We start from the raw sequence: 15,442 nt of genomic DNA, 5'->3' as shown, positions 1-15,442 counted from the left end.
GTGCCTTAAAAATGAATACCCACTGTAGATGAAGCAGTGTGAGCATTTCTGAGTTATGAGTCGCTCAAATCTCTTTGCTGAGAAACTGCATTCGAATTCTACACTTGTACCAAACACAAACAGACCATCTTTGTTTGTACAAGGTACATCCTTTGAGTTTCTGGCCCCACATCACATGCCTCTGTGACAAATCCAGTAACAGTTTTACCGCACTAATCAAAAAAGGTATCTAAGCTAAATGTATGAATAAATACTGCACAATGTATTCAGGCTGACTCAACAATCAGTCCATCTCACATTTGGTTTAGGTATCCTGTATTTTAGGGGGTAAAAGCTTCCCATTTGTGTATGAGTCAGTATTAGAACTCTCCAGCCTCCACCATCAGTGTATAAATGTGCACAAGAACTGGGTGAGTGGCATTTGATGGAAAGTGCTCTGAGTGGTTGCAAGACCAGAACGGCACTTCATAAGTGCTGTTCATTTACATTTTATCCCAGACCGTTACATAACAACATAAGGATGGTTTTATCAGAGGAAAGGGGAAAATTAAGTATATGAAGATGCTGAGTGAGATATGAGTGATAAAAAGTATGTAAAGCAAAGTGAGTTTAAAAAAAAGACTGTTTACTTACACTGTCTCGCTGACTGTCGTCCCCGGACCGGTCATTCTTTTGCATGGTGCGGGCCACCTCTGAGAACAAGAAGTCACACACGGGGAAACAGATTAACACACTAAAACAGGAAATTGTAAGTCAAAAGTTTGCTGGTAAGGCTTGCTACATTAAAAGAGACCAACTGTTTAAGACTGAATACAGTGGCCCTCATTTATCAATCTTGTGTGGAAATTGGCGCAGATCTGGTTGTAAAAATTAGTTTACGGCAACATTCACGTGTGAATGAAACGTGCGTACCAGGGCCAATCACTGCGTGCGCCTGATCGGCTGTTGATAAATGTGGCGGCTGAAAACAATCGTAATTAACATAACACGCCCCTAAATATTTAAGGTTCAACTGGCCGAACTCACGGACTTTACGACATGGAGGGACGCATTATGGGAAAAAGGGAACTTCTCCATGCTGGTAATCGACAACGCCATAGCAACAGAGGTAGGGAGAAATGACACAAAGTGGCATAACAGTGAGTCAGAAAAAACTCGTCCGCAAGGAAATCACTGCAGTGATTCAGCAGCGTGGATGTGACAAACTAAAATACAGCAGTGTTAAACATTTAATTTACACATCATTCGTTTATACCTTCATTAATTTATCTGTGATGTCTAACTATCAGAAGCCACAATATCATTAAATGTTTCTGTTCAGGTCCAGAAACGTGGAAAGTTTTCTTTTAAAGATGTGTTTAAGCTCTAAAAGAAGCTGCAGACTCCAGCCTGAACTTGTCACAGACTGAGGAGGAAGTGGAGCTGAAGTGTGTCGATCGTGCGCAATTATGCACGGGTGGACCAGAGTTTGATGTTTATTCGTCCCACAAGACGAGCACATAGGTTGTGATCTCATGTAAATGAATTTCTTTTGTTATAAAATAGTCACTTTTTCGCACACAGTTCAAATTTATTTGATAATATTGTGGGGAGAGAAGTGATCATCTTCACAGTGAATCCTGTAATCAATACAGCTTCCTTAAAAAAATCCAGGCTAAAATTTCAATCCAGCTTCCCCTGAATGTTCTCTGCGGAGACTATATCATGGACATGGGAGTGTATTGAAAACTGATAATAGCCTTTCTATTTTTTTCTTATTTTTTAAAGTAAACCGCTAAAGGAAGCCCAATTATTTTACAGAGAAATCAGCTGACAACTCGTGCTGCTCTTTCATAGCAATGTTTTTTACAGATTAGTAAAAGAAGAGTGAAATGTTAAAAAACATTCTTGGTGTCATATCTAATTCAACGATCTAAATATAAATCTAAGAACATCAGTTTTTCTGTCTATAAAGGTTTAGCCCTCATATGATCTAATAATTCTCCTCCACAGACGGATTTCCCTTGCTGCACTGTGCTGCCCACTGACATGAAACTTGCGTACACGAACTCAGACCTGGCGTGGGGTTTTAGCGTACCCGACGCCCACGTTCAGATTGATAAATGCCGATCTGTGCATGGAAAGGAGCGTACACCCAAAAAAAGGGTGTGCGCATTTTTGATAAATGAGGGCCAGTGTATGTAATGGAAATTTTGTATGTAATATGTTTCTTTATCATTTTTAGTCATGATTTCATCAGGATGACGCACTTAAACACCATTTCCCTGATGTTTCCTTGTTGTTAGAGAATATGAACGCTTTGATCTCCCAGACAACCAGACACTAATATGAACGTGTGTATGTGACGCTGTGTGGGGGTAGAACAATGCATCTGTGTGTTGGTAGAAAAGGAGACATACTGGGATCCACCAGCCTATTAGGATGCATTAGAGTGTAAAAGGTAAAGGTCAGAGAATTATCAAGCCATTACACAACCCTGTTTTCTTTACTTGGCCTGATAACCTGAGTTACACCTGCCTTTTTCTTTCATCACCCCTTTTGTCTGTCTGTCTCACACACACAAAGCACAACCGGCCAGGACCCATTATGCAGAACTGGATGTCCACTCTGAGAGCGAAAAATGTTGTGACACGTGGAAAATCCCATCCAGCATCAAAGAAGTCGAAGATGCCATTTTTATGTGGTCTGATTCGAGGGGTGTAGAAATGTGGTTATGTTAGCATTGATGTCACCGCTAAGTTTCTCCTTTGTGTCGTCATCAACCTGCTAGAAGTATCACGAAGGCAAACAACACAGGAATCCTAATTTTCATCTATTTATACCTTCAAATGGCTTCTCTTTCAAGTTTAGTGTGAATGCACTGATGCAGTCCCCGAATAATACATTTTCTTGACAATAGTGGCTTCATTTATGGTTGTGAGGGTTCCACATGAGTGATAGAATAAGACTTTATTAGCTTATCCCATGTGTTGCAACCCACACGTCTGCATGCAATTTGCAATTAAACTATAAGCCTTCATCAAAAAGGGCCTCCCCACTTCATCCCCCTTCCTGAATGTATTTTGAATGAGAGATCAGCCATATTATCTTCCACTCGGGTTCCCCAGCTCAGGTCCATCTCCACTAAATAGATGTGAAGCGACAGGAAGGCTAGGTAATGACTAAAAAACTGACAGAGCTAGCCGGACAGTCTGCATCGATTGGACTCTGAGGAGAGGAGACGAGAGGAATGGAGGGAGAGAAAATGAGAAAATGAAAGACAAAGAGAGGGAAAGGGAAAGGGACCCCCAGAGGACACGACAGGAGAGGACACAAGAGGAGAGAAGAGTCCAAGAGAGGAGAGGAGGGGACTATGTCATGAGTTGTGTCATGGTGCACATGCGCAGGCTCTGCATGATGCTGCCTCTGGGATGAATCAACTGTCTTTGTTCATGACAAATACTTCTTATTAAGGAGCCCCATGTGCAGCATGTGCATAATTCTGAACTGTGGACAGGCCAAATGCCTACATCAGGCTGTATGCACAGTATAATTGTCGCAGCAGTGTAATAAATTAGCCTTGGTTTCCTTGCTGTCAAAGTTTTTGGCCTCTTGAGTCTTTTATGCTCTATCAAAGCAGTGCCCAACAATAAGACACAACATTGAATTTTTGTTCTGTTTTATTATTTCAGCCAATCATGGCAAGCATTGTTGTTAAGTTAAATAAATGTTGTATCAAGTTACAACAGCAAAGCAGTGTTTCAGTTTACCTCGTCTCATGTACATAGCAGTTAAACTCTAGGAGCTTCAGAGAAGTGATGCTGAAAGGTGAAGTTTTACGGCATGAGGCAGACAAGGCAGATTATCATAACCACAGAGCTCTCAGGGCAAACTAAATCCTTGATTTTTTGCTCATATTCAACCATATTTCAAGTGTTAACTGCTACGAGTGCAGTCACTGTCTCTGAAATCAGCGCTTTCACACCCAAAACCATCTAACATAGCAACAGTGTATGACAGGTTTTCATTTTTCTTTGGATTTCACATTTTATCACACCTTTTGCAGCCGTGCTAGAGTTTTAACATGTGTGTTTGTGATGCTATAGCTGGGCGTGCTATGCTAGAAAAATCCCAAACAGTTTCACATCTGTTGTAGTACCTGTCTGGGAAACCCAGGTAATTATTTCAAATTTGTCGGGAAGCAGTAAACAGCTATTTCAGTCAATGGTCGTACTTAACAGCTCTGTGTCCTGACAGTGTGGAGGAACTTTAATTATCCGACAGAGTGGAACAAACTTTCTGAAATGTGGCGGTACAGTTGACATTTTGCATCTGTCAAGACCTCCCAGTCTAAGTGTGCACACAGTTTGTCATTAGCTGCCACTTATATAAATTCACAGTGACATGATAAACTTTGCAAATTATCCCTGACAGCTCTAAGCCTGCTAAAGGTCTGGCAGGGCTTGAATTAAACAGAAGCAGCTGTTAAAATGACTGAAATAAACTCTCCAATTCAGCCGTCTCTCAATCTCTCTGCCTCTCCCTCCTCGGGGTAGGCCTTGAGCCTGGATATGATGATTCTCTGAGAAAAATGTAGATTGCAGCCTTGAAAGCACAAGGCTAATTTAGCAAAACTGAACTGGCGGGAGGCACAGCAAGGATGCACGGCACACCCTGGGACAAAGGGACTGATAAACAACATCACACTCTTGATCTTTTGCCACGCACATTATTTTGCTTGTGCTTCTATAGTAGGGATGGGCTTTAATAAGATTTTATTGATATCAATGCTCTTATCAATTTTGCCTATCGATTCAATTCTTTATCAATTCCTCCTTTTATAAGTAAATAAATGTGTCACTGGATCTGGATATCTCCTGGCGTAAATATAAAGACACAAGTAAAAACTGCACACCATGTGACGTTGATGTTATTGACTCAAGTAAGCCATCTACTGTCTCAAAGTGGTTATAGCATTATTCTAAGTTGTTTAGAACCTTGCCATAGCTATGAAGCCAACAATGAGCCTACCTTTTATTATATTTTCTCGAAAGTATTTTGACATTTGGAATTCTTAGTGTTGTTTAAAAAGAGTAACTGTGATATGCCTCTGTGATGAAAGTTGAAATTCTACTCTAAAGCCAAAGTTATACCGATGTATGCTAACCGCTAGCTTATCAATACAGTTTCCTGTTTACATTAGCATCAAGCTAGGGCTATTTTGTTTATATTGTTTTTGGTAAATAAGGAGATTTATACCATGCTGAATGTATTGAATAAGAATCTTCTGAGAGAGAGTAATTAAGTTATCTGTGTGTGTCCAGTTCGTCAGTAAAACTTCAAGCTAGAAATCCTCAAAGGATAAGTTCGGTTTATACAGCTTTTACATTGTTTATCGAATGAAGTAGAACAAAATACTCACCCAGAAGGTTTTCCTGATCCAGGCAATGCTTCGGGAGATATTTAGATCCAAAATCGTGCAGCGGACGTCCGTATAATGGGATCCATCGGGGCATAGACAGCGCCGCTCCTAAAACTGCATTAATCGTCCAAAAACTCATGTTTTTCACCAATATTCCATCATGGTCCACTCTGGGTTAGTCCTCTGCTGCAGCAGTGTCACTCCAGACAGCGCTGTGTGGCTGTACTGACCTCTGAACTGACCTCTGAACTGACAAAGACTTTGTTTACGATTGCCCCTCCGCGCATGCACAGTGCGGCTCATTGTTTCAGGGGAAGACGGCAGGCTACATGACGACGCGCGGAGGGGAAATCGTAAACAAAGTCTTCGTCAGTTTAGAGGTCAGTACAGCCACACAGCGCTGTCTGGAGTGACAGTGAGTGACAATTGATGGAATATTGGTGAAAAACACGAGTTTTTGGACGATTAATGCAGTTTTAGGAGCGTCGCTGTCTATGCCCCGATGGATCCCATTATACGGACGTCCGCTGCACGATTATGGATCTAAATATCTCCCGAAAACCTTCTGGGTGAGTATTTTGTTCTACTTCATTCTATAAACAATGTAAAAGCTGTATAAACTGAACTTATCCTTTAAACAGGATTTTCTTAGGAAACGTTACCTTACTGCTAAGCTAACAAAGCTGCGGCAGACTAGTCACATAAGGTCCTGCAGCTCTGGCACAGTGAAAAGAATTGATAAGAGAATCGTTTAGCACAAAGGCTAACGATGTCAATGGATTAAAACATTTCTTATCGATTCTCAACAGGAACTGGTTTTCGATTCCCAACCCTATTCTATAACATATTTTCACATGCAAATCCTCTGATGGGGAGATGGAAAAAAGGAATGAATAAAATAAAGCAACCCTTTGTGACACAATAATAAATTTCCAGCTGACTTATGGTCACATGACTCGCTCGCCTTTCATATTTAGGAACACTTCAGGAGTGTTTACTGGCTACTTTAGAAAAACCAGTGTAGCTTTTTTTTATTCTGAAGGCAGGAAGCCTGTTATTTGTGTTTCTGAGTGTGAGTGTGTGACTGATATGTGTGTCTGAGTGTGTGCCTGCAATGCAACCACAGGGGGCTGATTTCAGTCTGGGCTCGAGGAGTAGTGACATAAGGTGTGATTAGACCTACAGATTCTCAACTTGAGACAGAGCTCTGGAAACAGTATGTACGCAAAAAAAAAAAAAAACCTTTCCTCTGCCGATACTACTTCTCTCCCTGCCTCTTTGATACGTCCTCGGCTGGATTTTTCAGTTAACTGTGCCATCTTTAGAAGAGGGATAACGATTTATCCTATGTGATCACATTAAGTTGGGGAGTTGGAAAAAAGGGAAAATGAGATAAGCTATGACTTCTCCTCACCCAGCAGTAGAAGGTCATGGCTGTCTGATGTGCTCTGAATTTCATCGGCCGTGTGAAACGGCTCTTTTCTTCTTGTTGAGCCCCCACAGCTGCTTATTGAATAATCGCTCAAAAAGTATCTCAGGCCTTTATTGTGACCATTCAATCAGCTGAGACTAGCAGGCACTGAGGCTATTTTGAAAATAGCACGCCACTTTCATTCTCTTTGTCAGCACATCTGCAAAGACTGTTTAATTGTGCGTCCTTTTGTTCAATTTGTCAAGCTAATATTTACAGAAAAGCCACAGGAGCATCACCAGTGACATAAAGAGGCAAGCCTAGACCGCAAATGGTGAATTAAAGCAATACAATCAAAGCTACGCATAAGATCACACTAATTAAAATAAATGACTCTGCATTAGAAGCTCCACTCCAGTGTTTTTAGAGTAAATAGATACTCTAAAACTTGTTGGATGTTGGATGCTCACTAAAAGCTCCCCATGCACCAAAATCGGTCTCATTTCCAAGACATTGACTAAAGAGGGCTTTTCCACTTCACAGGGTTCCTTCATTTGTCAGAAAGTGGCAGCAAAAAGACTCATCCTATTGGTGATAACAGCTTTAAGATCACTGATGAACCCCTTTTGAAATAAACTGGGCTTTTGAAAAGAGGAGCAAATCAATGGAAAGAAGCCTTTGTGGTAGCAGTAACAGAAGAAACAAAGCAGCGGCTCCTCCCAGTGGTGCCAAAATAACTAGACGTGAAATATAATGAAGATTAACTCAATTTTATATGGACTATTCGTATACAGAGAGACACTGCTGCTGTGTTTGCCTGATCTTGTCGTGTCCTTTACGCTGAGGACTTCCAATAACTACCTCAATCCAAACATCACATAAATCAGCCACAATAAAACTCCCGCAGAGCTGTCACCTCCTCCAATACAATCACACCCCGTTGTAATACAACTAAAAGGCACCTCGACATACATCTGAATAACACCGAAGAACAAAGTGAGGATGATAGATGAGTGTTGTTGCTTGGTACACACTCTCAGGAGGTGTTATGAAAGCCCTTATAAAAATATATGCCTGCACAAGATCCAATTTAAACTAGAGTACAAAAAAAAACTGAAAGGGTCTGTTATTAAGACGTATCTGGTAAAACAGCTCAATTTCCTTTGCTCTCAGTGCCGAGCCTTTTGTCACAGCTCAAAGCAACCTCACAGCAAGGGGACCAGGCATGAAAACACAATACTATTTACTTAAAATGTAAATTAGCCCTCACGCTTCAAGATCTCTAGAAATAATTGCCTTGTATTCCACATATCGATGCACACTCAAGGATGAGTCACACATTTGTTTCTTTTTCTCGTGCTGTGAAATCGGGGTCATCAGATGCCGTGGTATTCTGAAAACAGTGACACCCAACTGATCATCAACAATGAAGCTCGAATTTACTTTTGTCGCCTCTATTTCAGGTTCCTCTGACATAAGTGGATCACTCTTCACTTTAACACGTATTTCTTTTTTATGACTGTCTGGAGCTCAAGTACAATCGAAAAGTTGCTCAGTATTCCATACACACACTGAAGCATCCTAGCTTTTTTTTTTTTTTTTCAGAAACACCCGCAGCTTTAAGGTGGCACTTAAAACATATCATAAAAACAAAAAGGATACTTTTGCTGTAAAGACCGATGATGGTGTAAGTCTAATGGGCCTATTGTGCATTCAGATTAACTCAAGCCCTCTGCTGAGCACGGCAGGAGAGACGGTGAAGCTGCACCTGGCAGGATTTGATATTAAAATGTGGCTGCATCATTAGCCTGATGGGGGCTGCAACAGAGAAAAGCTTTCTGTCTCCACTTAGTAAGACACCATTTACCCAGGTTAACGTCTGGAGTGAACACCTGAAATGTCTGTGGAGATCTTGAATAAAGGTTTCTGCAAAAACATTTGCATCTGAGGGGAAAAGTCATCTCAAGGAAGAGAATATTTACATGAAGGAAGTTGTATTCTGCCTATGGACTCTCCAGCAAAATGCCACACCTGCCATTCTCTCTTCTTACCATTCCCTCAAGGGGCAAGTTTCACTTCTGAAGCTGCAAAGGTTAACAACAGTTTGTCTTTTTCAGCGCCTTGCACACAGCAAGATTTGACAGTTTTACACATAAGGACTAAGTTCACGCATCTTATCAGGCTTATCCTTTGAAAACTGTTGTACAGATAGCTTGTAGGGATAGGGATGCCCCGATACAGATTTTTTTACTTCTGATCCAATCGGATTTTTTCATGATGTTTTGCCGTTACCAATCTGAAACTGATCCGAAACGGATACCTTTCTCTGATAAATCCCAAACTCTGTTGGGTAATTCCGTTCCTGTTGGGTAATTCCATCATATTTGTTGTATTACAGTGAGCCCTGTTGGTACCTCCTAGGCCTGCTCAATATATCATTTGAACATCGCCATCGAAATATGCACATGCGCAATTGTCACATCGCGCCACGGCGTCACATCCTGGATCCCTTTCATATACAGCAATCTTCATCATTCACAGATAAACCCCCTTAGCCTGGATTAAACGGTATTATAGGAATACAATGGTGACATTGTGAGTAGGGCTGCACGATTATCGCAATCGCAATGTCAGCACATGCAATTACGTAATCGCAAAAGAGGATATTGCAATTGCAATGTCAGCACATGCAATTCAGATTTTTCTCCATGATAACCAAGGAAGTCTGTAGACTCATCATGACACAACTTTTTTTATTAAATCACAAGCACAATCGCAATCGCAATATTGTCCACCTAATCGCAAATCGCACCTTTTCCCCAAATCATGCAGCACTAATTGTGAGTCAACCAAATTCTTTCCAAACAGAGCTATTCAAGTCATCTGGTGAAAATTCCTCTATCTTAAATAATGCAATATATATATCGCAAACCCCCAAAAATTCGCAATGGCATTTTTTCCCAATATTGTGCAGCCCTAGTACCTCCTTTAAGGAACACTCACTTTACAAATGTTGCAAGACGCTGTTTTTACTATCATTGCTTTCCAAAAAGAAGTAGTCCCATCCAGCTGACACGTTTGCAACGGGGTTTGATTTACAGTAGCCGTAAAGCATGACGGTGCTGAAAACATATGAAAACTGGATCAGGCTCTGATTATGTAATGAAATCCCATACTATCCAATCCTTCAAAAATAGCCAAATCGGGCTGATACCTTTCAGTGTATCGGATCAGAACATCCCTAGTACAGAATGGCCTGTAGCTCTACGAAGAGCTTTGCAAAGTCTTGAATTGGAGAGATTGAAGACATTTGTATGCAGACAAGGTCCAACATAAGACCTATCAAGATGATTTATGGAAAGTGTGTGGTAAAGCACTTCTGAAAGAAACTAACAGAATGAATAAATCACACCCTGCATCTTTGGTTTTGACTTTATTCTTTTCTCTTACATAAACAAAACAGTTTTATGAAAGTGTACTAGTTTAATATATACAATTGTTGTTTTGTTTTTGAATTCTACACTTATAACCTTTGATTTCCACAAATATCAGTATGTACATGGTTCAGGTCTTAAGGTTTACTGCTTTGTTTAGACATGTCTGACTCACTCAGAGCTCACTCAGAGCTCAGTCACAGCATGGGGTTCCTTATTTCAGAAGAAAATTCCCTAAGAACCCACGCTACACAGCCACCACATCACCAAACACATTTACACAGACCCAAAGTATGCAATTGAAGCAAACATAGTGGAACATTTTCAGCACTATATTCTCCAGACAAAGAAACAAACACATCTCCAAGAATGTGGTATTCTTTATCGGTTAAATCAGCACACATTCATGTAGACAACTTCATGGAGTAATAGGGCTCCTAACAGCTTGTTTTACTGCCCCCTAGAGGCCAGAAAGAACCCTCTATGAGATGGAAATACAAGACCAATATCAGCCCTGTATTGCCACTTTTGGATACTATCAAAGAAAAAAAAAATCAAGTTATGCAGTAATTTCATTATTCATGGCCTTATATTGTCATTCAAGTTATATCTGTGATGTTTTAACAACCAGTGTAAAGACAAACCTGGACAAGGTAACATAGGGCCACAGCCTACAGCCTCTGGGTGTCCACTGTTACCTCTATTTCCTTCATGCTGACAGATAATTAAGAAAGCCTCTGTGTCAGCAGTGTTTTATCGCCCACTGTGGACCACTTACACCATACAAAAGCTAACAAAAAGGCTACAGTCAACTAAACAGTGTCAGCAGCTCCAAACAAAACTGTCATGTCGTGCACAAAAGAAAACAGAACAAGCAAAATAAGTGTAGTGAAAGTTCATACCAGCAGCATCACAGGTTTGTTGCTGTTCAATTTGTATTATTCAGATGCTTTAAACCGTCTCTGCTCTGATCTACCAGCAGAGGGCCCTAGAGAGCTGTAGTTGCTCATGTGGCTCACACCAAGTTTTTTAACACAAGGTAACCATATTATCCTCCAGAATAAACAGCAACACAACAAAACATGCTATGGAATACAACAAACACATTGTTATATTCATGGCAACTGTGTTTTTATGTATTGTATATAATTGAGAGAAAAAAGAACACTGAATTATAATGTAAATTCACCATCCTGCTGATAAAAAACACAATTTTATATCACATTATCAGGTCTTCTAAAGCAGCAACATCATGTCTAACCTGCAGATATTTTTCTAAAGCATCCTGAGATAACATATTTGATTTGACGCTGTACTAATAAAGACTCAATGAACTATCAAGATTAGTATGTTCCTTCATCTAGCCAGAACTGTGAGACATTTTTTCATTGTCTACTCTTCCCATCCTCATCCACAAGGCTTACTACAACCTAATGACATCTCTGACCTAAGGCAGAAGTAGGCCCTACAGAGCTGCAGATGACTCACTTCTGTTTGTACAGCAGCCCAGCAGAAAGCAGCAGGCACGCAGGCAGTAGTGAGCTGAATCTCTGTCTGCATCTCTGCAATAAGATGTGATTCAATATGGGATCTGATGACTGACAGAACAGCAGCACAGCTCAATGTCAAGACTGCAAACACAGACCTATGTGATTTCTTCCCTTTCAATAACCTGGCTACTCAGAGGATGACTGGCAGTGTATATGATGCTGGATGCCTCACTAAAAGTTGACAATGTAGAGATGGATGCTGTTAGCTCAGAGAGAATGTTATTTATATAAAAATAGTAAGATGCAGCTCTGTTTTACCAAATTATAAAAAAAAAACTATTAATTCCAATGTAGAGTCACCATATAACCAATGATTTTTATACTTGCCACCTCATTCTGGTCCATTGTAAAGCTCACAGGGATCACTCCTACAATCACAGGCCCACTACACTAACACGCACACAGGAAAACCCTGACGCAGCATCCAAGCTCGTTGGAACATTTTCAACCAAGGAATGACACAATTTTTCCCTTGGCAAAATAACTCCAGCTCCTGTAAATGTGTCTGCTCTGTGAGAGTGTGACCTTTTCCCTCCCACATGATTTGAATAGGCTGGGAGTGCTTCATGAGAAATGTGCACAGAATATTGCAAATAACCCTGGACTATTTATATTGAAACATTTTAATACCAGAAATAAAACTGTTACATGTGCACAACTATCCTGTCTATCTGTCTTTTCTAACAGCAGCCGTTATCTTACTTTATTGCCAGACCTTATCATTTTATTGGAAGTAACTTTCAGCTGTTTCAGTTTGATGTTCTGGGGATACCCCAACTAGGATCACTTGCAATTAACAAACCGACGTGTGGTAGCACAAACTTAGCCAAGAGTTTGGTTGCAGCTTTGGTACGTCATAATTAAAAGTATTGCAGAAATACATTATAGCATGCATATTTAGCCTCAACTCCACTTTTTTACTCAAAAAAAATTGGTTAAATCAGCTTTGTCAATATGGCCTCTGTTGACAGTAGCAGATAAAACGTTATCAGAAAAACAAGGGGGTGACATCACCAAGACGGTGCTCATAAAAAATGTATTTGATGGTTACTTAATTACCAGTTTCCCTGAAGCTCGTTTCATTACTGTGACGGCTAGTAGCAGTATATTGTTTTTTTTAAAACTGAAGTACAGCTTGTACATTTTTCTACCATGTGTTAATGGTATCAGACAATACTGACACCACTCGCTGTTAATAACTTTCAGTACTGTAAAAAATAACTGAATATTTCATACACACTGTGGTCTTCCTCTTTAAATGGAGGTGCTTTCAACATATAAAGGCTCATAAAAATGCGTGTCATTTAAAGAAAAGTGTTGGCACAGTAGCATCTCTTTCTCCCAGTATGTTAAGGGAGAAACAGCTTCTTGGTCCAGTTTCGTCGACCTGTTACCTCTTAGCCAGGATCCAGACCTTTGTATCATCTCAATTAGGGATGGGTACTGAATAAGGTGGTTTTATAGGTACCAACCGAATTTCATCTGTAGTACCAATTCACGTAAAATAAAACGGTACCATGTTTAGGTACCTAAATGCATCCTTGTGACTGTAGGGGCCCGTTTACACAACAACGGTTTTAGGGTGAAACGCAAAAGTTTTGTTGCATTTTAGCCCCGTGTTTACACGGAAACAGCGTTTCAGGCGACCTAAAACGCAAACCTTTGAAAATGGCCACCAGAGTGGGATTTTTCTGAAGCGCAGCCGTCACCGTTTCCGTGTAAACAGTAAGCTGGGGTTTTCAGTGGAAATGCTGACGTCACTTCACCTTGCGTGAGCGCATACAACATGACAACAGTACAGTTGTTACAATCGTCACAAACTACCATGTTGTGCTTGTGCTGCTCAAACTGCTGTATCTGCTGACTGTCTTCATACAAAATGTGCATCTGTTGCTCCACTTTTGCACTTAGTATTCTCCAATTCCAAAGGTAATCGGCTCAACTCGTCTTCGGTGGAGATCTCCCTGAAGCTGCTTCTGGACAAGACAGTTAAAGCACCACCTGCAGGCCTGGCATGCTTACTACAGTGTTTTCAGTCCCTCTGCGTTTCCATGTAAACCCAGATTTTTCCACTGCGTTTTCGCTGCGTTTTAGTGTTTTCAGATTAAACATTGTCGTGTAAGAGAGTGGAGACTCGGAAATTTCCATTCTAGACATGAACACAGCATCGCAAGTTTATATACTGAAGAATACACATGTTCATTATAAACGTTAAGATTTTACAATCAAAATAATGTTATATATTACCACATAAACACACACAAAAGTACCGAAAATGAGTACCACTGAGTACTGTTACTGACTGCCAGGTACCTGGCATTGGTACTGTTATGTTAAAAATGTGAAAGGTACCAATCCCTAATGTTAAGCAACAATGGTATTGAAAAGAGCTTTCTTATTTTAAACAATTTAATTTTCATGACCCTTATTTTAAAACAGGGCTTAGTTCAAATCCCACCCTGTGTTCAAGCACCATACACATATGTATCCTTTGCTAGTTGACTTCCATACAACCATCCCTCAGTAGATCTGCACTGTGGCCTAATTGCCCAGCTTGAAAAAATGTACATGGCTTAGGTGAACACAGTGTTGGGTCTTATGAGCAGGTTGTGTGAATCTTGAAAATTAATCAGCTGCTAAAACTTAGCTCCTCTGAACGTCCTGTCTGATCCATACGATGTATTTTTGTGCTGGGTATAAAAGGCCCCGTCACTGAAACATACTTTGGCCTGGGATATTATGACAAGAGCCAGGGAGCTGATTATATTACTGTAATCAAATTTTTATAAAAACATCTCCACTACAAAAGAAAACATCTCAAGTGAACCACAGCATTGAGTACATTTGCTAGTCTGAAGCAGCATCAAACCACTGAGAAAGCTGGCATTTGTCTAAATAAGACCAGAAAATCAAAACACCAGATATTTTCCAGTTGATATGTTTGCCCAAGCTGTTCATCCAGAGTAAATGACTGTCATTATTCGGAGCTGAGCTGAAAAAGTGTGTAGTCTAGGCAAGAGGATTTATCACAGTTTACTGACTTCTTTGACTTGTCTTATGGAATTGATGCATGACATACAAAGACTACCCCTTATTTCTTCCTGTGAACTGTCCACAAGCTGATCATGTATTTGATTAAACTCTGCAAAAGCTCACTGAAGTTGAAACCCTATATACTCCATATGACCTTTGTATGCAGCGAGGCATACAGCTCATACATGCATTCATTAAAATAGTATTTCCACAAGTAACATTCTGTACATTACTTCTGCAAACATGTAACTCGATCATTTGTTTGACCGATTTATGAACCAGAGCCAAGTAGAAATCCGTTGTCCAACTACAGATGAAGATGTTATCAGATATGGGATTAATCTGGGTCTGCCTCAGGCCTCTTAACCAACATCCTTAGATGGTCAAACTGCATTATACCCTGAGACTGCTCTGAAAGGGCGTCCACCCACTGCGGTGAGAGTAACAGAGAGTAGGAGTGAGAAAGTAAAATAAAGAGTGACATTTTACTACAGGGAGCTTTTATCTAGTTTGAACTAGCAAACCAAACGCAGCCAGGAAAAGGGCAAACAGACAAAAATAATGTAACACAGTGATCTTCACAAGGTTCTTATACTGCAGAATGTATTTTCTT

General features: G+C 40.3%; 1 protein-coding gene across 1 annotated transcript in view; it reads right to left on the bottom strand.

Annotated features, from left to right (window-relative positions):
• Positions 1-15,442, bottom strand: part of pde4d (phosphodiesterase 4D, cAMP-specific) — a 212,401-nt gene that overhangs the window by 178,538 nt on the left and 18,421 nt on the right. Inside the window, exon 3 of the mRNA XM_074669551.1 lies at positions 634-692. Coding sequence (XP_074525652.1) covers positions 634-678 — 45 coding nt within the window. The 5' untranslated portion in view covers positions 679-692. The remainder of the gene's footprint in view (positions 1-633; positions 693-15,442) is intronic.

The sequence above is a fragment of the Halichoeres trimaculatus genome, unplaced genomic scaffold (assembly GCF_033239565.1).
Source record: "Halichoeres trimaculatus isolate MK-OKI-2021-1 unplaced genomic scaffold, fHalTri1.1 fHalTri1_scaffold_5, whole genome shotgun sequence".
In the NCBI taxonomy this organism is placed as follows: domain Eukaryota; kingdom Metazoa; phylum Chordata; class Actinopteri; order Labriformes; family Labridae; genus Halichoeres; species Halichoeres trimaculatus.
Note: the sequence above shows the minus strand (reverse complement) of the source record. Positions and strands in the feature narration are given on the sequence as shown.